Raw genomic sequence first — 22896 nt, forward strand, 5'->3', positions numbered from 1 at the left:
GGTTGAGAGTACGCCTGCTGATGCAGGGGACACGGGTTCGTGCCCCGGTCCGGGCAGATCCCACATGCTGTGGAGCGGCTGGGCCGGTGAGCCATGGCCGCTGAGCCTGCGCGTCCAGAGCCTGTGCTCCGCAACGGAAGCGGCCACAACAGTGAGAGGCCCGCGTACCAAAAAAAAAAAAAAAAAAAAAAAATCAAACTAAAAGACAAAGACAATACAGTCAGAAAAATGAACCTTTTTTGCTAACACTAGAAAAATCCAAACTCTCCTTTTGGGCGGGGGTGCTTTTCTCATCTAAAAGTCCCATTACAGTATCACCAAAGAATAGAGAATAGGAACAGAAGGCTGAACATAATATTTACATCTTAAGCAGAGAGATCACCACTAATGACCATATTTCTTTCATTGCTGGGAATTCTAGCATAAAAGAGAGAGCTGGTGGCAACTGTAACCAGTTTAGATATCTAAAAATAGATCCTATCCAGTGTCTAGACACCTGTATTATACTTGAGTTACAATACTTACCTGCACTATAAAGACAAAATAAATTGAACAAGAATTACCTTAAAATTGCCAGACATTTAAAACCCTTACTCAAACATGAAACAAGTAAAATACTCATTTAAAAAGCTACCTTTGTTTTTCAAACCCAATAAAGGAGAACTAAAGCAATTTTGCTAACCAAATAGGACCATCATGAAAGAAAATTCACAGAAAAAAATTATTCCAGATTCAGCAAATTTGTATAGAGAACAGATAAAGTCATGTATAGAAGATGAACATTTGGAAAAGTGTTTAAAATAGAAACCAAAGTCATATGTCAAAGGAACGTGAGATATACTCATGCCATTAATCTTTGCTGAAATCAGGTAAACAATCATCAAATATCTTTATTAGCATGAACAATATCCAGGAATCATTAATCACTTCCAAAAATATGCTGGATTAACAGCACAGACCCTGCATCAAAAAAATACCTATGACTTCCGGGAAGGTGGCGGAAGACTAAGACATGGAGATCATCTTCCTCCCCACAGATACACCAGAAATACATCTACACGTGGAACAACTCCTACAGAACACCTACTGAACGCTGGCAGAAGACCTCAGACCTCCCAAAAGGCAACAAAGCCCCCACGTACCTGGGTAGGGAAAAAGAAAAAAGAATAAACAGAGACAAAAAGATAGGGAAGGGACCTGCACCAGTGGGAAGGAGCTGTGAAGGAGGAAAGGTTTCCACACACTAGGAAGCCCCTTCGTGGGCGGAGACTGTGGGTGGCGGAGGGGGAAGCTTCGGAGCCAAGGGGGAGGCACAGCAACAGGGTTACGGGGGGCAAAGCGGAGAGATTCCTGCACAGAGGATTGGTGTGGACCGGCACTCACCAGCCCGACAGGCTTCTCTGCTCACACGACGGGGCGGGCGGGGCCGCGAGCTCAGGCTCGGGCTTCGGTCGGAGCGCAGGGAGAGGACTGGGGTTGGCGGCTTGAACATAGCCTGAAGGGGTTAGTGCACCACGGCTGGCCGGGAGGGAGTCCTGGGAAAAGTCTGGACCTGCCGAAGAGGCAAGAGACTTTTTCTTCCCTCTGTGTTTCCTGGTGCGTGAGGAGAAGGGATTAAGAACACTGCTTAAAGGAGCTCCAGAGACGGGCGCGAGCCGTGGCTAAAACCGTGGACCCCAGACACGGGCATGAGACGCTAAGGCTGCTGCGGCCGCCACCAAGAAGCCTGGGTGCAAGCACAGGTCACTATCCACACCCCTCTTCCGGAGAGCCTGTGCAGCCTGTCACTGCCAGGTTCCTGGGATCCAGGGACAATTTACCCGCGAGAACGCAAGGCGAGCCTCAGGCTGGTGCAAGGTCACGCCAGCCTCTGCCGCCGCAGGCCCGTCCCGCACTCCATGCCCTTCCCTCCCCCCAGCCCAAGTGAGCCAGAATCCCCGAATCAGCGGCTCCTTTAACCCCGTCCTGTCTGAGCGAACAACAGACGACTTCCAGTGACCTACACGCAGAGGCAGGGCCAAATCCAAAGCTGAGCCCCTGTGAGCTGTGAGAACAAAGAAGAGAAAGGGAAATCTCTCCCAGCAGCCTCAGAAGCAGTGGATTAAAGCTCCACAATCAACTTGATGTACCCTGCATCTGTGGAATATATGAATGTCAGACAACGAATCATCCCAAATTGAGGAGGTGGACTTTGAGAGCAAGATTTATGATTTTTTCCCCTTTTCCTGTTTTAGTGAGTGTGTATGTGTATGCTTCTGTGTGAGATTTTGTTATGTATAGCTTTGCTTCCACCATTTGTCGTAGGGTTCTATCCATCCGTTTTTGTTTTTAATTTTTTTTCTTAATAATTAATTTTAATAACTTTATTTTATTTTACTTTATCTTCTCTCTTTCGTTCTTTTTTCTTTCTATCCTTCCTTCCCTCCTTTAGACAGTGAATCGTCCCAAATTGAGGAGGTGGACTTCGAGAGCAAGATTTATGATTTTTTCCCCTTTTCCTCTTTTGGTAAATGTGTATGTCTATGCTTCTGTATGAGATTTTATCTCTATAGCTTTGCTTCCACCATTTGTCCTAAAGTTCTATCCGTCCGTTTTTGTTTTTTTTAAATTTATTTCTTAATAATTATTTTTAATTTAATAACTTTACTATATTTTAGTTTATTATATTTTACTTTATCTTTTCTTTTTTCCTTCCTTCCCTCCTTCCTTCCTTCCTCCCACCATCCCGCTCCCTCCCTCCTTTCCTTCTCTCCTTCTTTTCTTTCTTTCTTCCTTCCTTCCTACCTTCCTTCCTTCCTTCCTTTCTTTCTTCCTAGTTCTACTAATTCTTTCTCTCTACTTTTTCTCCCTTTTATTCTGAGCCGTGTGGATGAAAGGCTCTTGATGCCACAGCCAGGAGTCAGTGCTGTGCCTCTGAGGTGAGACAGCCAACTTCAGGACACTGGTCCACAAGAGACCTACCAGCTCCACATAATATCGAATGGCGAAAATCTCCCAGAGATCTCCATCTCAAAGCCAGCACCCAGCTTCACTCAACGACCAGCAAGCGACAGTGCTGGACACCCTATGCCAAACAACTAGCAAAACAGGAACACAACCCCACCCATTAGCAGACAGGCTGCCTAAAATCATAATAAGTCCTCAGACACCCCAAAACACACCACCGGACGTGAACCTTCCCACCAGAGAGACAAGATCCAGCCTCATCCACCAGAACACAGGCACTAGTCCCCTCCACCAGGAAGCATACACTACCCACTGAACCAAACTTAGCCACTGGGGACAGAAACCAAAAATAAGGCGAACTACCAACTTGCAGCGTACAAAAAGGAGACGTCCAAACACAGTAAGATAAGCAAAATAAGAAGACATAAAAACACACTGCAGTTGAAGGAGCAAGATAAAAACCAACCAGACCTAACAAATGAAGAGGAAATAGGCAGTCTACCTGAAAAAGAATTCCGAATAATGATAGTAAAGATGATCCAAAATCTTGGAAATAGAATGGACAAAACGGAAGAAACATTTCACAAGGACCTAGAAGAACTAAAGATGAAACAAAAAACAATGAACACCACAATAAATGAAATTAAAAATACTCTAGATGGGATCAATAGCAGAATAACTGAGGCAGAAGAACGGATAAGTGACCTGGAAGATAAAATAGTGGAAATAACTACTGCAGAGCAGAATAAAGAAAAAAGAATGAAAAGAACTGAGGACAGTCTCAGAGACCTCTGGGACAACATTAAATGCACCAACATTCGAATTATAGGGGTTCCAGAAGAAGAAGAGAAAAAGAAAGGGACTGAGAGAATATTTGAAGAGATTGTACTTGAACACTTCCCAAATATGGGAAAGGAAATAGTTAATCAAGTCCAGGGAGCACAGAGAGTCCCATGCAGGATAAATCCAAGGAGAAATACGCCAAGACACATATTAATCAAATTGTCAAAAATTAAATACAAAGAAAACATATTAAAAGCAGCAAGGGAAAAACAACAAATAACACACAAGGGAATCCCCATAAGGTTAACAGCTGATCTCTCAGCAGAAACTCTGCAAGCCAGAAGGGACTGGCAGGACATATTTAAAGTGATGAAGGAGAAAAACCTGCAACCAAGATTACTATACCCAGCAAGGATCTAATTCAGATTTGATGGAGAAATTGAAATCTTTACAGAGAAGCAAAAGCTGAGAGAGTTCAGCACCACCAAACCAGCTTAACAACAAATGCTAAGGGAACTTCTCTAGGCAAGAAACACAAGAGAAGGAAAAGACCTACAATAACGAACCCAAAACAATTAAGAAAATGGGAATAGGAACATGCATATTGATAATTACCTTAAATGTAAATGGACTAAATGCTCCCACCAAAAGACAGAGGTTGCCTGAATGGATACAAAAACAAGACCCATATATATGCTGTCTAAAAGAGACCCACTTCAGACCTACAGACACATACAGACTGAAAGCAAGGGGATGGAAAAACATATTCCATGCAAATGGAAACCAGAAGAAAGCTGGAGTAGCAATTCTCATATCAGACAAAATAGACTTTAAAATAAGGACTATTAGAAGAGACAAAGAAGGACACTACATAATGATCAAGGGATTGATCCAAGAAGAAGATATAACAATTGTAAATATTTATGCACCCAACATAGGAGCACCTCAATACATAAGGCAAATACTAAAAGTCATAAAAGGGGAAATCGACAGTAACACATTCAGAGTAGTGGACTTTAACACCCCACTTTCACCAATGGACAGATCATCCAAAATGAAAATAAATAAGGAAACACAAGCTTTAAATGATACATTAAACAAGATGGACTTAATTGATATTTATAAGACACTCCGTCCAAAAACAACAGAATACACATTTTTCTCAAGTGCTCATGGAACATTCTCCAGGATAGATCATATCTTGGGTCACAAATCAAGCCTTGGTAAATTTAAGAAAATTGAAATTGTATCAAGTACCTTTTCCGACCACAACGCTATTAGACAAGATACCAATTACAGGAAAAGATCTGTAAAAAATACCAACACATGGAGGCTAAACAATACACTACTTAATAACGAAGTGATCACTGAAGAAATCAAAGAGGAAATCAAAAAAATACCTAGAAACAAGTGACAATGGAGACACGACGACCCAAAACCTATGGGATGCAGCAAAAGCACTCCTAAGAGGGAAGTTTATAGCAATACAAGCCCACCTTAAGAAACAGGAAACATCTCGAATAAACAACCTAACCTTGCACCTCAAGCAATTAGAGAAAGAAGAACAAAAAAACCCCAAAGCTAGCAGAAGGAAAGAAATCATAAAACTCAGATCAAAAATAAATGAAAAAGAAATGAAGGAAACGACAGCAAAGATCAATAAAACTAAAAGCTGGTTCTCTGAGAAGATAAACAAAATAGATAAACCATTAGCCAGACTCATCAAGGAAAAAAGGGAGAAGACTCAATAGAATTAAAAATGAAAACGGAGAAGTAACAAGTGATACTTCAGAAATACAAAGGCTCATGAGAGATTACTACAAGCAACTCTATGCCAATAAAATGGACAACCTGGAAGAAACGGACAAATTCTTAGAAATGCACAACCTGCCAAGACTGAATCAGGAAGAAACAGAAAATATGAACAGACCAATCACAAGCACTGAAATTGAAACTGTGATTTAAAATCTTCCAACAAACAAAAGCCCAGGACCAGATGGATTCACAGGCGAATTCTATCAAACATTTAGAGAAGAGCTAACACCTATCCTTCTCAAACTCTTCCAAAATATAACAGAGGGAGGAACACTCCCAAACTCCTTCTACGAGACCACCATCACCCTGATACCAAAACCAGACAAGGATGTCACAAAGAAAGAAAACTACAGGGCAATATCACTGATGAACATAGATGCAAAACTCCTCAACAAAATACTAGCAAACAGAATCCAACAGCACATTAAACAGATCATACACCATGATCAAGTGGGGTTTATTCCAGGAATGCAAGGATTCTTCAACATATGCAAATCAATCATTGTGATACACCATATTCACAAATGGAAGGATAAAAACCATATGATCATCTCAATAGATGCAGAGAAAGCTTTTGACAAAATTCAACATCCATTTATGATAAAAACCCTGCAGAAAGTAGGCATAGAGGGAACTTTCCTCAACATAATAAAGGCCATATATGACAAACCCACAGCCAACATCGTCCTCAATGGTGAAAAGCTGAAAGCATTCCCACTAAGATCAGGAACAAGACAAGGTTGCCCACTCTCACCACTCTTATTCAACAGTTTTGGAAGTTTTAGCCACAGCAATCAAAGAAAAGGAAATAAAAGGAATCCAAATCGGAAAAGAAGAAGTAAATCTGTCACTATTTGTAGATGACATGATACTATACATAGAGAATCCTAAAGATGCTACCAGAAAACTACTAGAGCTAATCAATGACTTTGGTAAAGTAGCAGGATACAAAATTAATGCACAGAAATCTCTGGCATTCCTATACACTAATGATGAAAAATCTGAAAGTGAAATCAAGAAAACACTCCCATTTACCACTGCAACAAAAAGAATAAAATATCTAGGAATAAACCTACCTAAGGAGACAAAAGACCTGTATGCAGAAAATTATAAGACACTGATGAAAGAAATTAAAGATGATACAAATAGATGGAGAGATATACCATGTTCTTGGATTGGAAGAATCAACATTGTGAAAATGACTCTACTACCCAAAGCAATCTACAGATTCAGTGCAATCCCTATCAAACTACCACTGGCATTTTTCACAGAACTAGAACAAAAAATTTCACAATTTGTATGGAAACACAAAAGACCCCGAATAGCCAAAGCAATCTTGAGAACGAAAAACGGAGCTGGAGGAATCAGGCCCCCTGACTTCAGACTATACTACAAAGCTACAGTAATCAAGACAGTATGGTACTGGCACAAAAACAGAAAGATACATCAATGGAACAGGATAGAAAGCCCAGAGATAAACCCACGCACATATGGTCACCTTATCTTTGATAATGGAGGCAGGAATGTACAGTGGAGAAAGGACAGCCTCTTCAATAAGTGGTGCTGGGAAAACTAGACAGGTACATGTAAAAGTATGAGATTAGATCACTCCCTAACACCATAAACAAAAATAAGCTCAAAATGGATTAAATACCTAAATGTAAGGCCAGAAACTATCAAACTCTTAGAGGAAAACATAGGCAGGACACTCTATGAGGTAAATCACAGCAAGATTCTTTTTGACCCACCTCCTAGAGAAATGGAAATAAAACAAAAATAAACAAATGGGACTTAATGAAACTTCAAAGCTTTTGCATATCAAAGGAAACCATAAACAAGACCAAAAGACAACCCTCAGAATGGGAGAAAATATTTGCAAATGAAGCAACCGACAAAGGATTAATCTCCAAAATTTATAAGCAGCTCATGCAGCTTAATAACAAAAAAACAACCAACCCAATTCAAAAATGGGCAGAAGATCTAAATAGACATTTCTCCAAAGAAGATATACAGACTGCCAACAAACACATGAAAGAATGCTCAACATCATTAATCATTAGAGAAATGCACATCAAAACTACAATGAGATATCACCTCACACCCGTCAGAATGGCCATCATCAAAGAATCTAGAAACAATAAATGCTGGAGAGGGTGTGGAGAAAAGGGAACCCTCTTGCACTGTTGGTGGGAATGTAAATTGATACAGCCACTGTGGAGAACAGTAAGGTGGTTCCTTAAAAAACTACAAATAGAACGACCATATGACCCAGCAATCCCACTATTGGGCATATACCCTGAGAAAACCATAATTCAGAAAGAGTCATGTACCAAAATGTTCATTGCAGCTCTATTTACAATAGCCCAGAGATGGAAACAACCTAAGTGCCCATCATCGGATGAATGGATAAAGAAGATGTGGCACATATATACAATGGAATATTACTCAGCCATAAAAAGAAACGAAATTGAGCTATTTATAATGAGTTGGATAGACCTAGAATCTGCCATACAGAGTGAAGTAAGTCAGTAAGAGAGAGACAAATACTGCATGCTAACACATATATATGGAATTTAAGAAAAAAAATGTCATGAAGAACCTAGGAGTAAAACAGGAATAAAGACACAGACCTACTAGAGAATGGACTTGTGGATATGGGGAGGGGCAAGGGTAAGCTGTGACAAAGCGAGAGAGAGGCATGGACATATATACACTACCAAACGTAAGGTAGATAGCTAGTGGGAAGCAGCCACCTAGCACAGGGAGATCAGCTCGGTGCTCTGTGACCGCCTGGAGTGGTGGGATAGGGAGGGTGGGAGGGAGGGAGACGCAAGAGGGAAGAGATATGGGAACATTTGTATATATATATAGCTGATTCATTTTGTTGTAAAGCAGAAACTATCACACCATTGTAAAGCAATTATACTCCAATAAAGATGTTTAAAAAATTAAATTAAATTAAAAATAAAAGAATACCTACACCGAGCTAGTAGGGAAAAAAAATAATCATTTGCATGTTTTCCAGTCTGAAAAGCAAAGTATTACCAAATGATAAAATACTTGGAAAATTTGAAGGCTACGGTGTAGTCCCACAATAATTAAACAGAACTTCTTGGGCTTCCCTGGTGGCGCAGTGGTTGAGAATCTGCCTGCCAATGCAGGGGACACGGGTTCGAGCCCTGGTCTGGGAAGATCCCACATGCCACGGAGCAACTAAGCCCGTGCGCCACAGCTACTGAGCCTGCGCGACTGGAGCCTGTGCTCTGCAACAAGAGAAGGCCACGACAGTGAGAGGCCTGCGCACCGCGATGAAGAGTGGCCCCCACTCGCCGCAACTAGAGAAAGCCCTCGCACAGAAACGAAGACCCAACACAGCCAAAAATAAATAAATAAATAAATTTATAAAAAAAAAAACAGAACTTCTATTAACATTGGGTAATTTCTTCAAGCAATCTCTAAATCAAATTTTGCTTCAATGAAAAAAAAATCATTTAGTCCCACTGAGAGAGAAATTATGAGAAAAATTATGCGGTATTTGTAGACCCAACTAAGCATTTTTCAACTACAAAGTAAATACATGTATCTGTGTGGCAGGAGAGGGTATCCATATACAAACCTCAGCTTTTAAACAAAATTGGAATTAAAAAAAAAGAATGCTGATTTAGAAAAAAATGTAGCAATCTAGTTTTCTCCTCTTAAAAGCTCAGTTTTAAATATTTTCCACGCCCTGTAAAAATACAAATGAAGAATATTCTTAAAATATTTCTTTTTTGGGAGGAATGGATTCTTCAGTGACTGTTTTAGTATGCAACCCCTAAAGCAAAGCCTGGTTTAATAATCCTCAACACTATCACTGTTGAACTTGAATACACTACCATCTTATGACTGAGGCTAATTCACAGTGCAGGTATTAAAATATAGGACATTAAATATCCTTTCAATGAAAGAACCAATTTCAAACATAACTAACAGGTATTTGAAAGGCAACATTAACATAATGGCACATTCAAATAAATGACTTTAAAATTACGGGTATAATTTAAATAACCTGACAAACTGTTTTATATTATTATTCTCCCTTTCAAAAAGTACATAAAGTCTAAGCTATAAAATTTGAAGTAAATTCTCAGTTATACAAAATTGAAAGTATGAAGTTCGTCCACTATTTAATTTTTTCTAAAAAGCTCAGTCAAAAAATCGTAAAAGTTAACCTGTTATTCAACCTATAATTCTTGTCATTGTTTATTAAATAAATGCAATTAAATAGAAATTACTTTACAAGTTAGACCACTCTATCTCACAACAGCATACATTTACTTTCAAATATGAATGATACTACATAATAGACTAAATACATAATAGACTAAATACACTAAAATAACATAAACTTATTTATTCACACCTACTGAAATATTCAGGACATGACTAAGTTCTTTAAATGACCTCAAAAGCTATTATAACTTTAAAACAGAAAAGATAAATAATGGTGAAATCTGTTGTAAAACTTTCACACACATATATAAGTAAATATGTCATATATAAGTACATATGTTTTGGGAATTATTACTTCGTCAATTTTAGAAATATCAAAACTTCTTTGGCTACAAACTAGCCTACATAGCTTGGTTCAATCAAATTCTTTCAACTCTCATGAAAAGATGGATTATAATTAAAATTAAATGCTTGAACAAGCAAAAAGTTTTACAGAAATTTATTGCATCCAAATAGTTAACCATTTGCATTAATACACTATTTACCTCTCCATAAACATTAACACTGAAAATGTATTACAATACTGCTAAAAAGGCAAAGCATATGAAATTTATACACAATTACACAATTGTGTACAAATTTATACACAATTACAATATGCTGTCTACCAAAATACATCCATCCTACTCAAAAATGTGAAAGGTAAAAATAATTCCAAGACTTTATCATGATCTGAAAACAAATTTTTAAAAGTTGCTTAGTGCATATTCAAATATGCTCAAGTACGCTGTCTATACCAAAATAATTCAAGAAGGTATTTGTATCCCCATCATTAGATAACCCATGGGTATTAGATACCTCATTGGTATATTGGATATGAAACAAGTTATTAATGGCATATTTTATAAAAGCACACTAAACTGAATATAAAGAAAAACATGCTCAAGGTAAAATTCAATTCTTCTCAAAAGTACTCAACAGGGCTGTATTTTTTAATCACAAATGCAAGATGGAATTAAAGATACCTTTCAATAAAATAATTGCCAGTTACAGAGAGATATGATCAAGTAGCTTAAAAGATAAAAATGATATTTATATTTTGACAAGCTCTAACACAAATAAAAAATTATCATACCTTAATGACACTCATTTGGTGTTTAAATACGAAATTAAGATTCTAACTCATAAGTAAATTAGGATATAGCATGTTTTAAACATTATTAGCCTTTCAATAACATTTGAGGCCTTAAGATTTACAAGAAAGCAAATGGTAGCATAAATAAATGAAGAGGAATTAAAGCATTTTAAAAGAGAAAAAAATTTTAAATGCTTTCATAATCTCACTGTGATCATATCATATACTATATAAAATGCCTGATGAATAAAATGTATGCCTTCACCATTCCATTATGGACCCGACCCCGATCCCACAAAATAATTGGATATATATTTTTAATTAAAAAATAAGTAGGTAGGGGGCGGAGAGGGACGGGACCCGGCGGGGGCCAGGCTGAGCGTGCTCGTGTCGCATGCAGGTGGCAAGAAGAAGCCCCTGAAACAGCCCAAGAAGCAAGCCAAGGAGATGGACAAGATAAGGCATTCAAGCAGAAACAGAAGGAGGAGCAAAAGAAACTCGAGGAGCTAAAAGCGAAGGCCGCGGGGAAAGGCCCCCTGGCAACAGGCGGAATTAAGAAATATGGCAAAAAGTAAGCTGTTCCTTGTGCCTGAGGCAATGATGATCCTTAGTTCCATTCCTGTTTAAACATCTGGATTAAACATCTGGATTCCCTGCCATAACATCTGTTGCCACCTATAGCTAGAATGAAGTGTTGTCTTGGAACCTATTGTACATTTAAGAATAAACTTTTGTAAAAAAAAAAAAATAAGTAGGTAAAGCAGCATCTGAGTCTTTGCATCTGTGATTAAGCTCTATTCAAAAGTGCAAAATAAAATTGTTCATTCACCTTAATAAAAACGCCCTCCTGTTAATTAGGAGAATGCTGATCTTTGAAACAGAAAAATCTATCAGCACCAGCAAGATATAAAACAGCTAGAGTGACAGCTGGCCCCACAGTATTTACCAACTCAAAGTTAATTCCTTACAAAATTATGACACAAAAATTACATGTTTATCTTCATGTTTTCTTAATTATTAGAGTTTACTATTAGGAATAAATGGATGGTTAATACAGTACTATGTAGTAAAACCTCAAGTCTATTATAGATTTTTTGGTGCTAGAATTAATCAGAAAACATTTCATCCAACCCTTTTGTTTTAAAGAACAGAAAATTTTGGCAAAGAGTAGTTAAGTCACTTGCCCACGATCACACAGAAAGGTTAGAACTAGAAGTCAGATATTCTTATCCCCATTATTCCAAAATTCCATCCACTATACCACACTGTCTTCTCGTTGAAGATTATGAGTGTGGGGGATCCTATAGTCCAGGAAGGGTTTAAAAAATATGTAAAAACATTATGGTTATACTCTTTAATACCTTTGTTTTCTTTATTCCTCATTGCTAGAATATGGGTGTATCTTTATTTTTTTTCTTCTCCCAGCTATTCCTTAGTTAAGTCAATCTGTACAGGCTACACTGTTCCCATATAAACCTATTAAGTATTAAAATTAATACTATCATACTGTCTACTTCTATTTTATTTGACAAACTGTTAAAATCTAAATCAGTCTAGATACTTTGCAAATTCATACTTATTTTGAAAGCAATTTCTTAATCTTAAACATCTTAGCAGTCTCTTTTTCACTTTGAACAGGTTTTAATGAATAGGACCACCACACTGGATGGCAATTTAAAACAATAATCAAATATTGAGGAGAGAGATGTCTGTTGTCACCAATTTATTGAGATATGATTTACTTTTACCAATAAAATAATCTGTCAAAATTAAAATATTCTCAAAAAACTATCACTAAATTACAGGGAAACATAAAAATTGACAGTGCTGTATTTATAACACACCCTATGCTAGGTGTGTTACTATTTATATTTCTTTTAAGGTTTCTGAGTTTTAGCCCATTTTCTGGCCTTTCTTTCAAACTTGCAGGAAGACTGTGAGCGAGTCTTTCTAAGGCAGGCACTCCTGGTTTTTAAACCTGCTTGTGGTTCCCTTGCTGCTGTTTGTGCCCACACCTAGGGTGTGTTATAATCTTTTTAAAGTCCTTACAGATGGATTCATACCTATTCTCAGGATCATTGTCATCGTCGTCATCATCCACTGTGACAGGCATTGATTTAGATAAGGCTTCATCTCCTTGAAGGAACAAAAGTGTACTTAAAATTAGCTTTAAATTATCTTTATAAGTAAAACCATGTAAAATAAAACTGAAAGCCAAAAACTTTAAAACAACTAGTGAGTTCTAAAGTATACTCTGGGATCCAAAACATGAATAAAAAGGATTTATAAGGAAAGTACAATGGGGAATTTAAGAAGTGTCAGCAGCAAAATAATAAATAGTTGGATGTTACATATTTCAAAGTTCCTTCCCAGAGCACAAGAATTTTAAAACTCATCCTTCGCAGTAACAAATCTTTTATCATTCACCACCATATTAGCATAAGTTTGTGGCTAAAATAAGCTTTGTAGTGATCCATTTTAAGTTTAAAGTTAACAGATGTCTAATTTTTCCTGTATCATTGAAGAACTTTTTAAAATGCTATTAATACTTGGTAGTACCAAATAATTTTAAAATATACCTGAATTTGTATGGTATCCAGGAGTAGAATCATCCAGAGATATATTCAAGTACAGTAAAACTTACTTCCTTACAAAAAGCAACGTTTCTATCCTTTGATTAAAACTATAAAGAGATTAAGATTTGTGCATTTCATTGTATGTAAATTTTGCCTCAAAAACAAACTTAAACACTGTACTCTAGTTAACACTATATACGCTGAAGTAACCAGGGAGAATTATGTTAATGTTTACCATTTACTTTCAAATGCATCAAAGATTTCAAGGGCATTACACTGAGTGAAAAAAGACAATTTCAAAAGGTTACACACTTCATGATTCCATCTCAAAATAACAAAATTACAGAGATGGAAATCAGATTAACAATTGCCACAGGTTAAGAATAGAGATATGCTAGGGAGTGTGCATAAGGGGTAGCACAAAGGAACTTGTGGTAATGAAAGTTCAGTATGTTGGTTGTCTGTGGTGGTTATATTTACAAAGCTACACGTGATACAAATTTTGCACAGAACTATACTTACACACACACACACAAATGAAGGAGTACATGTAAAACTGGTGAAATCTGAATAAATCTTCAGTTTCCTGGTTCTGAGATTGCACTATAATTATGAAAGATGTTACCATTGGAGGGAAATTAATGAAAGGCATACAAAACCTCCCTGTACATTTTCTTGCAACTTCCTGTGAATTTATAATTATTTCAAAATAAACAGTTAAAAGGGGGGAAAAGTTAGGTACACTGATGGATACATAGGATATACAGATAAGTATGTGATAAAGCAAATACAGTACAATGTTAACTGTAGAAACTTTTCTGCATATTTAATATTTTTTCATAATAAAATACTGGGGGAAAATATTGGAGAAAAAAAATCCCATAAGGAACACAGACACCTACAGGTTCAGGATAGAAATATGCTAAATATAGAAAGGCAATAATAAATCTCACAATATCTTAGCAAACTCACAATAAATACCTCATTCAAACAGACCAATCTTCAAATGAAATATTACTAGTGATATTACCATTGTTCCTCTTTACTACACCTTTGAAAATGTTACCCATCCTTCAAAGTCAAGTTCAAATGCTACCCGTTCTTTTAAGTCTTCCTCCAATGTTTATATTAAGTGGCTCACTTGCTATTTATCACACAGCCCCATTTTAGTTTTATATCTTTCTTCTGGTATTTTTTTTTAAAAATGACTTATCTATGTCTATCTTGCTCATTGGACTATAACCTCCTAGGATCGTGTTCTTCATCTTGGTTGGTCATGCCATGCCACAATTTCTAGGAAAATGTTGTACCCTGTAACAGGATACCCAACTATTGCTGAATAAATTGGAATCCTCTAAATTCATGGGAGCAGGGGAGGCTTTTTAAGAGCTCATAAAAACTGTCACCTAAATTAAGTTGGACATATTGGGAGAATAAATAAATTTAGCAACTATTATATTATGTTTTGAATACAAGTCCACAATCTCATACACAATTTGAAAATCCAAAAAGTTCTCAAAATTTAAAGTTTTGTAAGGTGGTGCCAAAGTTCATTTGGCAGCAAAATCTAATCTGAACTGTTTATTCCTCTTACATGTAAACGTTCATATGTTTTGCTGCAGAAATACTAATGTGTTTGATTATGGGGCCTCAGGACGTACTGGGGCTACTATATAATATATGATAACTACTCTGTATTACCTTCCTAAAAACAAAAAAGTTGAAAATCCTGAAATACATTAAGCCCCAAGAATATCAGGGACTGCGGACCTGTAGTTAAAACAGCCATACAAGCAGAACTCCATCTAGGTATCTGATATAGCAGAGCATTAAAATGAGTATACCATGCATATCCCACTTGGTTTTCAAACCAACTCACTGGAGCTCCAAAAAAGGGATTTAAAGTTTTACTAAAAATCAAGATTCAAGTGAATTCCACTAAAATCCAACTGGGATAAATGGAAAATCACAACAAAAGGAAAGAAAGGAAAAATTTTTAACATTTTGCTTGTGCTGGGAAAACAGTTACATAAGAAATCTACTTTGTATTTTAAAATTAATTTTAAGTGTCCCTGGTTAACTGATGGGTTTTACTGACTTAAAAAAAAAGACAATATGACCAACAAGTGTACATTTACTATACAACTGATTTTTTTTAAAGAACTGCCATAATGATAAATATTTTTAATTTTTTTTTGGGGGGGGCATATTATTGACCGGTTGACCCAAACCCTAATTGTCCTAGTGCTCTATCTCATCAGGGTAGGGTAATCCACCTACTTTCTGGATTTCTTTCTTCCTCTATTTTGTTAGTGTTAAAAATGGAAATATCTTTTCATGTCATTAGAAAAAAATTGATGAGCATAAGCAAAGGGTTTCAATAAATAAACTTAAATTTTTCTGAGGATTTCATAGGACACAAAGTTACTCTGCCCAATTTAAAAAGTCAGATGAATGGCAAAGCAGTTAAAACTTTCACACACATTATATCCATACCAAGCACTCATCTCCATTACTTGAATAAATATCTACTGAACTACTAGCACCAGTCTGATCTTCCTTCATAAATTACTTTTCATTACTCCAAATAAAAGCATTAAACATTGATAAATTTACCCAACACACTTGGTATAACTGATACAGAATACTAACAATGCTGCAAATACCTCCCAATGATGACCAAAAAATGGAGAAAGAGTTTCTAGTAAATCTCTATAAAGAATTTTTAAATGGTGTTTTCCTAAACAGTAAGTAACCTTGCGTTTGATTGACTTCAGAGAAAATTAAACAATGTAGTTATTCAAGAGGGAGAAAGTACAAATTTTCTATTTATTTTCTCATACCTGAAGATTGACAAAATCCAGTATGTGAAGACAGCACTAAATTTTCAGTCACAGGCTTTATTTTCTGCTCATCACTGCTCCCCTCACCTACAGAATTCTGATCATCATCTCCTATATCAGAAGAAGATGAGGAAGAAATGTCAGCCTGCTTCCTTTTAGTGCTTGTTCTTAGGGAGTTTCTCATTTTCTCCTTCATATTGCCTGCCTTCTTTTTAGCTGAAGCTCTTTGTTTCTTCAGCTTTTTATTATCTTCGGAACTCTCCTCAACATCAGAAGATGATGAGCCATTTTGTACTTCCTTGGTATTTCTCTTTGAATTTAAATTTCTTCTTTCCCTTAATTCGATTCTTTTTGGTCTCTTATCAGAAGAATCACAACCATCTTCTTTCATGGAATATTTCTCAGTATCAGATGATGAACAATCTTGTCTCTTCCTTGAACTCTTTTCAGGTAAGTTGCACCTTTTCTTCTCTCGACTGGATGTTCCATTCTTACTCCTCTTATCTTCGGAAGAATCACAACTATCTCTTTTCCCTGGTAACTTCTCAGCATTATCAGATAATTCATCCTTCTTTTTAGAAGTTTTATCTTTTATTTTTTTACTCTTCTTTTCCCCATCAGTTGTGTCATTCTTACTTTGTTTTATGCCTTTAGGAAAATGACAAATTTCTTCTCCTTCGGGTAATTTCTCAGTGCTATCAGATGATGATTCATACTGTTGTTCCATCTTAATTACTTTTTTCTTCAAGTCTGTAGTTTTCTTTTCTTTTTCTTCAGTTCCCTTTTTGCTCTGCTTGTTATCATCTTCAGAGGATTCATCACTCTGTTCTTTCTTTGGGAACTTCTCAGCAACATCAGATAAGCCACCTTGTACTTTCTTACACATTTTGGTTTTCAGATACTTACTCTTTTCTTTAGTTTCAGCAACCTTTTTGTCTTCTGGAGAATTAAAACTCTCCTCTTTCCCAGAAGAAAGCTTATCAGCACCATCTGAGGAAACACTTGGCTGCTGCTTCTTAGAGAGTCGATCTCTCAATTCCATGAGAGTCTTGTCGTTATCAACTATGCCTTCTGCTGAAGAGAAATTCTCTCTCTCTTCTTTCCTTTCAGCATCATCAGATGATCCTTCCTGGGCAGTCCTCAAACTTTTCTGACCTTGATTATCCATTCCTTTTTTGCTGTGTTTTTCATCTTCAGAAGAATCATAATCTTCTTTATTTGGAACTCTTTTTGTTGTTGTTCTGGCAGTCCCGATTTTACTCATACTCTTTATCTCCTTTTCTAATTCTGAGTCATAATTAGAAGATTCAGACTGGTTTTGTCGTTTCTTTTTAGAAATTATAGACCTTTTAGCTGATTTGCCTTTTTTAATATCAAAATCTGAGCCAGAAGTAGAACTTTTTCGTTTCCTTTTTCCTTTATCATCTTTTCCTGTTTGAGTCTTTACATCATACAAAGTCTTCTCATGATTTGTATGAGGTTCATTAATATCAGTATCTGAAGAAGAACTGTGACTCATCCTGGATACTTCTTTGAGGATTGCTAGCATTTCATCAGAATCTGAATTTTGATCCACAGTCTCTGACTGCTTAGATTTAGGCAATTTATTAGGTTTAGGATTATCTATAGCACTGTCAGAAGAATTCCGCTTATCCTTTTTTCTCATTGAAACTGATAGTTTTTGTTTCTCCTTAACGGTGTCATTATTTTCTTCATCTGAATTAAATGTTGTAGGGTTGGTTTCTGTCTGTCGCCTCAAGGGTGTAGTCTTTACACGTGGGGATCTTCGAAGATCAGATTCTTCTGAAAGTAATGGAACTTCACTTTCAACCAAATGCTCATTATCATTCTTTTCCTGTTCAAGTCCACAGTTCTCCAGCTTGGGGTTCAGACAAGAACTTCTATAGCTATCTTTATCTTGTGGAACTTCCTGACAATCAGCACCTTTAATTGGGGAATTAGAAAGGGAAACAGGGGTGAGTTTAACATATAATTCTTTTGTTACTTTAGCTGTTGTTTTTGATTTAATACCTCCTCTGTTGTCTTTTGAAGTAATATTTAATTTTACAGAACTCTCCAGTTCTTGCTCAGTTCCACTGTTGCCATCTCCCTGATAATCTGCTGAACTCTGAACTTCCATAGCAGTCTCAAGATTCTCAAAAATGTCTTCTGGAACTGAGGAAGGAACAGACACAATATCCATGTCTAAGTCTTCAGAAGTGTTAGCAGGTTCATACTGAGGTTCTTCTTTTTTATCAGATTTTTTATGTTCACCACTGGGATTTTTATTTGCTCTTTGTTCCTCTACTGCAACACTCTGATCCACACGCTCACCATCTACCTGCTTTCTTGACAGTTTAGCTTCTGATTTTGAAAAATCCTTCCTTTCCAAAGCACAGGGTTTTTCCCCTTTTCGTACTTTTGTTTCAGACTTAGCATCTATGACTTTATGCTCTTTGGTATTTTTCTCTTTGTTTACAGCATCCAAAGCTCGAATCTCTGAATTCAAATCTTCTTCTAACGCAAGATGAGCTTTCTTAATATCAGCCAACACAGATTTAAAAGCCTTAAGCTGACGTAACTTTGTAGCAGAATTGATTTCTGAATTATCCGTTGCCTGCTTCAAAAACTTAACGTAACTGGAGTTCATGTTGGCAGTAGTCTCAATCAGTTTCTTTGCCTTCTTAATCATCTCCTTGGGCACAATTAGTGCTGAATAAGAGTAGGTTACAGAACCAGAACATGAATCATCTAATTTCTTTTCTTCTCCATTACAATTTGAACTGTTTTTCTTTGGAGAAAATCTGGGTGTATGGTCATATACTTTACTACTCTTTTCATTGTCAACTTTTATCTTCTTCTTATTTTGTTGCAACAACTGTTCTAAGTTTTCAAATACGCTGTTACATGCTGTGACCAAATCCAGCAAAGGCTCCGGGTGACAAATGTAGCAATACCATTGGTTGTTTTCATCCATTATTGTAGACAGCTCCTTTCGACCAAGGTTGCGTAGAATGCATTTCTTGCAGAAGGCATTATGGCAAAAGTCACAACAAATCAAGTTTCCACCTTCTGCACACCATCTGAAATTATTTAAAGATTAAAATATTATTCTGAAATGAAACACATTTTAAACCTTTACAGTATTAAAGCAATTTAAAATTTCCTGGCAGCAATTTTAATAGCAAAGTAATTTTGGTCATTTACTTATTCTTTATTAGAAAATTAAAAGACATAAACCAAGGACTTCATGGAAAAGAACAACCTTTCACGAAAGATATCAATGATGATACTATAAAAAATAGATCTAGTAACAGACTATGTAAGAATTTCGCCTCAAAAAGCAGACAACACTGAATTTTAGTTCATCTTGATTTATTACCTACCTACACTGTTCATCCATTCCATCTGAGTCACGGCTAATATCATCACTCATGTAATATTTAAAGCAATTCTATTAAAAAAGAAAAGGGAAAGGGGAAATTTATTCAAAACTGTTAACATTCATAAAGGAGAAAAACTTTATTTTTTAAGTCATTAAAAAAGTACAGGGAATGTGTGTGTGTGTGTGTGTGTGTGTGTGTGTTTGTGTGTGTTTTAGAGAATCAAAGCAATAACACTGTATTACCCCTACGAGTACTTTCCAGACACAGGAATAGCTCAAGAAATTAACTCCTTGAAATAGATTTCCATATCATCAAGTACCACTTTTCCTTACATAAAAGTTGATAAAGGATTTTGGTAAAGCAAATTTCTGATCTCATATGACTAGCTACCAAAGATCTACATAAAAATGTATTAGATGTTGCTATTAGTTAATAATAATTTACTAGTCATCATATATAAACAGCTACTATGTATAGAGCTGAGCAACAGTATCCTACATTAACCCATATTATCTTTAAATCTCAAATACCTACTGTGCAAGGTAGGAGGTATTACAGCCCAATTTGAGAGAAAAGGCTTTGGTTCATTAATATGTAACTAAATCTCCTGAAGTTATACAACTGGAAGAGGCAAAACTGGTATTCAAATCCAAGTCTGAATGACTTTAAATTCTTTTTCACTGGGACTGGAGAAAAGGGAAGGTTCCATGCCCACTGATGAAAACTACTGATTACTGAAATGGGCTAGGCACAACAGACTGGCCCTTAAAAAAAAAAACCAATCACGTATGTAAGAAAAGAGAAAAGCAATGCACATTACAAACCCAACAATATAAAATTCAGCTGTCACAATTTAAAACTAGAAGCTACAACATGTACCCTAAACAGGCTCCTGGCTGAAATGAATTCAAGGAAAGGAGGACACAAATTACTAAAAGATGGAGTAAATTTAGTACATTTAAGGAGGTCTACATCTACCAAAAATTCATACAAGATCTAGAACTGGAACTCTAATTAAGGAAAGTCTGGTCTGCCCCTGTAATTCAAGGAGGCGTTTTATTGGGAAGCAAACTAACAAAGGATTAATTTTAGCAGTAATATGAGTTAGGGAAATGATAACCTTGATATTATAGATATTTAAAATTAATTCCAAGGTATTACTTGTAAAAAAAGTTTACACAGACTGTTAAAACTATCTTCAATACATATGAAACATTTTTAATTCTATTATCTCCAAATTATGTCAAAACCCTGCTCCACATGGAGAGTTCAGATTTGGGTAATTAGGCTATGTAAGAGGGAATGTTGTAAAACATATGTGTGCACACATATATACTCTGCAGTTTCCCAAGACACCACACTCTCCCTCACCTCTGAGCCTTTGAATACCATGTTGCCTCTAGCCTAGAATATGCTGAACCAATCCCACTTTGCCAAGCTAATTCCTATTTATATTTCAGGTACCACCTACATCATCTCCATTATAAAGCCCCCCACCACCCAACTCCAAATTACAAAAGCTTCCTGTGTGTTCCCAAAGTACACAGTAACTCCCCTATCATAGCACTTATTGGGCCTTTCATGTCTGTCTTCCCCACTACATTATATGTCCTCCAATGGCAGAGACCATTTCCGTCTTCATCACTGTGCATCAAAAGTCTGACACATGTTAAGCATTCAAATATTTGTGGAATTAATTATCAACAGATCATTACATACCTTACAAATAAGTACTTGCAGTGAAGGATGTCTATAAATGGAATCTTTTTGAAAATGATTGACCTGTTGTCCACAAGCGGTACAGCTCACAATCCCATGAAGCCCATCTTCTAGGAGAAAGGAGTGACCATTATTCACACATATACACACGTACAAAAAGATATATACTTTAGTCAGCATTTCCCAACATTCGAATTGAAAATTAAATACCTCATAATCCTTGAGAAAATGACATTTTGGACACAAATACAAAGGTTAATAATTTTACAGACTTACTAAAAAAATGACAACCTTGACAAATTGCAGAGCTAATTTGCTCCCTTTTACAGATACAAACCCTGTTTCTTACAACAACTTGATATAACATGAAGAGACTCTATAAAAAAGTTCTAAAAATAGGGGTCAAGAGCTCTTTTTCATTTTGCTACTGCTTCACAAAGAAATTCAGGATCAGTTCTTAAAGAATGGGGAAGTGAAATATATGGAATAGATTCTTTTGTAACCCTGTACTTAAGTTAGGTATGCCATAAAGTTTTTATTCTCAAAATGGAATTGTCTACACAGATCCTTTCAATATTATGTGAAAACCTGCTAACTTTATATTACCAATTTCCTTCCTAAGAGTCCCTTCAATACTATCCACAATCCCCATTAACCTGCCTTTTTTCTATGTCTATTCCATATCGGCACTGTCTATTATTTCCAAATAACGACAAATAAGATTTGCAGGTATATCTATCTTGACAGCAAAACTTCAGAATGGCTGCGTTTTGACAGAGCCCCATTCCACAGTTTCTGCAGAAAAACAGATGGAAGATAACCTACACAAGAATAAAGGGGACCTCTCCTGCCTCACTCTCGTCCATAGTTCTGCACGGTGCTTCACAATCTGAGCTGAACATTAGAATCAGCCAAAGAATCTTTTAAAAACAGGGACAGCCATTCCCACCCCTAACCCACTGAATGGGGATCTCCTGGACACTTTTTTCTTTTTTAAGTTTTACAGATGACTCTGATGTGCAACCAAGACCTTGATCCAAATAAGATGGTAGATTATGATTCAAAAGAGGCCAGTGAAAATGCCTGCATTCACCAAAAAAAAAAAAGGTGAATGACTTAAAAAAAGAAAAAAAAACTGTCTCTATCCCTAAATAAAAGACAAAACAATAAATACATTTCTCACCTTTTAATTTTCTATTTTGTGTTTTTCTTAGTTTTAAGATCCAAAGCACCATGGACCCAAGCATTATCACAAATATCTTTATTTGCATAAGTTAAAAAAGTTTAACCAAGGTATAAGGGCACCATGATACTTTTCCAGAAAATACAGAGAATTTGAAGACCTACTATATAAGCTGCTAATATTTTCCTTTAAATCATATTCTCCTCCATTAGTTTTGATCTTGAGTATTCATATATTCTGTATTTCTTTTAACATAAATAAATATACAGTGTGCTTTTTCATGTCAAATAATGATTGC

General features: G+C 36.3%; 1 protein-coding gene and 1 pseudogene across 16 annotated transcripts in view; one reads left to right on the plus strand and one right to left on the minus strand.

Annotated features, from left to right (window-relative positions):
• Nucleotides 1-22896, minus strand: part of ATRX (ATRX chromatin remodeler) — a 249515-nt gene that overhangs the window by 143927 nt on the left and 82692 nt on the right. For 11 of the 16 annotated variants that reach the window (XM_004280438.4, XM_004280437.4, XM_033406901.2 and 8 more), the window contains 4 exons: nucleotides 21416-21525; nucleotides 19697-19764; nucleotides 16311-19393; nucleotides 12955-13027 (listed from right to left, as the gene is read on the minus strand). In XM_004280438.4, the coding sequence (XP_004280486.1) occupies nucleotides 12955-13027; nucleotides 16311-19393; nucleotides 19697-19764; nucleotides 21416-21525 (3334 nt within the window). The remainder of the gene's footprint in view (nucleotides 1-12954; nucleotides 13028-16310; nucleotides 19394-19696; nucleotides 19765-21415; nucleotides 21526-22896) is intronic. The other 5 variants (XM_033406900.2, XM_033406897.2, XM_033406899.2 and 2 more) reach the window with 3 other exon arrangements.
• Nucleotides 10695-11642, plus strand: LOC117196834 (translation machinery-associated protein 7-like; annotated as a pseudogene).

Source organism: Orcinus orca, chromosome X (genome assembly GCF_937001465.1).
Source record: "Orcinus orca chromosome X, mOrcOrc1.1, whole genome shotgun sequence".
NCBI lineage: Eukaryota > Metazoa > Chordata > Mammalia > Artiodactyla > Delphinidae > Orcinus > Orcinus orca.